At 59.3% G+C, this 2,341-nt stretch overlaps 1 protein-coding gene across 1 annotated transcript in view; it reads right to left on the bottom strand.

The window, feature by feature from the left end:
* Positions 1-2,341, bottom strand: part of LOC104074618 (disintegrin and metalloproteinase domain-containing protein 8-like) — a gene marked incomplete at its 3' end in the record, with an annotated part of 12,381 nt that overhangs the window by 545 nt on the left and 9,495 nt on the right. The window contains 4 exon segments of the mRNA XM_009574790.1: positions 117-216; positions 438-633; positions 1,410-1,499; positions 2,270-2,341. The exon segment at positions 2,270-2,341 is cut by the window's right edge and continues 124 nt beyond it. Of these exon segments, the coding sequence (XP_009573085.1) occupies positions 117-216; positions 438-633; positions 1,410-1,499; positions 2,270-2,341 (458 nt within the window).

The following is a 2,341-nucleotide window of genomic DNA, read 5'->3' as shown; positions in this document are numbered from 1 at the left end:
CCCTGCGGGAGAAGCAGCCATGAGCACTAGTGGCGGGGGTGGCACAGGGCTGGGGAGCTTTGCTTGGCCCTGCGGTCACCGGACATGGACACCACCCCCCGTTCCCAGCTCCTTACTTGGGGCTGCAGGGCCGCTTCCCATACTCGGTGAGGCAGTGGAGGTGAAGGTGTTGCTCGCTGTTGTGCTTAAAGCAGACATCAGGAGCCACCTGGGCCTCTGCGGGACACACGGAAAGGGTCACACAGAGCCAGAGCACACAGCAAGCCAGCAGCGCTGGCACCAGCGGCCACACTTTAGGGTCAGCAGCCATAGCACCCCAGCTGGGGATGCAGGAGGGGACCACAGCCGAGCAATGCCCTGGCCCGAGGAGCTGGGGCTCCAGGCACATCACCCAGCATGTGGGGCAAGGACAGTAGGCAGAGTGGGCGAGTGGCTACCTGCGCCCCAGAGCGTGCGGCACTGCTCGCCGTGTGAAGGGCAGGCCCCGTTGTAGCAGTAGCCGTTGCCCTTCTGGCAGGAGATGCCATTCTCCTGGAAGACATCCTCTGGGCACTCGGCGCTGAGGCCAGTGCAGTGCTCGGGAAGGTCGCAGTCGTTCTTGCTGGCCCGGCAGAGCGCACCGGCAGCCTTCACCTGCACAGAAAAGGGGATGTCGGCACTGCCGTGATGCTCTCGTGTCCCCAGATCCACGCAGGCACCATAGCCCAGCAGCAGCCTGGTCTTCGAAACATCTCCCAGCACCCCACAGATCCAGACATGGCAGCTTGTGCCGCTCTGGCACAAAGACATTTGGTATTGACTGAGCTACTGCATAGGACAGAGACACCATGAGGCCTCAGACTGGGTCTTCCCATAGTTAAGTCTCTCCCTGTGGACAACACCTTGTGCTTTGCTTTTAGTCTGGACTTGCCCGGGGTCCTCTTCCCGCCCTGTCTCTTCACATCAAGGCATTTCTTACGCCTGTGTGCAGGAACCAGTGCAGGTAGCTCTTAACTGCCTCTTGGACAAATGGAGCAGAAGAGGCAGGCTGGTTTCCCGAATCAGGAATGGGCGATGCTGGTTGCTGCTGAACGTTGCCCAGTTCTTCAACATCCTGCACCCTACCTAACAGAGCCAGGGGACCTGGGCTCCAGGATGCCGGAAACAGAGGCTGCTTCACCTTCCCAACCGCTTCCCACCCGAGATGCTGATGTAGCGAGAGCATTGAATGGAAAGCGTGATTCCCCCTCAAACCGCTGAGTGCGTTTGGCTCTGGGCAGGCTGCTACAGAGGACCTTCAGGCTCTCCAGTAGGCTGTGGCTATGGACACACCTTGCCTCTACTGGGAAGGTTTGGAGGAGCCCGGCGCAGGACTGCGCACTCGCCAGCTCCCTTCCCTGCCAAGCTGGTCCCCCCGGCGGCGGCAATACCTTGCAGTCCTGGCAGCAGTCCCCCCGGGCGCACTCGGCTCCCTCTCTCAGCTGGCAAGTGGTGGCATTGCAGCAGCGGTCGGAGCACTCCTGCGAGACAGGGGGAGACTGAAACTCTTCCGAAAGCCCCCTGAAAGACCCTTTCCTTCCTTTCGGGGGGGACCCAGTTGCCAGATCACCAGGTGCCAATGGCAGCGTAGCCGCCATGGGCTGAACCATGGGGCAAAACCACAGCGTCATCCCAGGCGTGAACCATTCTTGCCGACTCTTTACCCCCATTACCAACACCAAACCAAAGGACCAGAAGATGGGGCCTGACCTGTGCCCCTGCTGTCTGCTAGCACCTTTCGCACATCTCCAGGAAGGAGAAAACAGGAGGATCTCTGTGCTTTCTGCATTGGGGGAGCATCCCTTCAGGTCCCAGAGCAGGGCTGTGAGCCAGGGATTTACCCCAGAGACATCGCCTGGCTGTTTGTTTCAAATCTCCCCCCTGTGATGCGGTGATGGGCTGCTAGGGATGAGGAAAAGCTGAGCACGGCTCTTGAAAGGACCACATGCCATGATGTCCCTCTCCTTGGATGACCTCTTTGGAGGATATGCTGGGGGGATGTCCATCTTTCCTACGCATGCTCCTGCTAAAATCACAGCCAGCTACATGAAGGCAGGGGGCACACATCCAAGTTCATGGATATCCTCCGCAAGTTATTTTTCAGCAGAAGCATCAGGAACATAAGGAAGATGAATCTTGCAAAGCACGATGTCCAGGGAAGAAGCTTGCACAACCTTTTCCGAGTCTGAATGACTGGTCTCAGGTCCCTGCCACCCACCCTCCTTCCTGGGCTCTCAGAGAGCATCCCTACCTCCGGCGTGCCGCAGTCACACTGCTCTCCCCGTTCCACAAACTGGTTCCCGCACACCGGCCCCCCGTACAG

The sequence above is a fragment of the Fulmarus glacialis genome, unplaced genomic scaffold, assembly GCF_000690835.1.
Source record: "Fulmarus glacialis isolate BGI_N327 unplaced genomic scaffold, ASM69083v1 scaffold21103, whole genome shotgun sequence".
Lineage (NCBI taxonomy): Eukaryota > Metazoa > Chordata > Aves > Procellariiformes > Procellariidae > Fulmarus > Fulmarus glacialis.
Note: the sequence above shows the minus strand (reverse complement) of the source record. Positions and strands in the feature narration are given on the sequence as shown.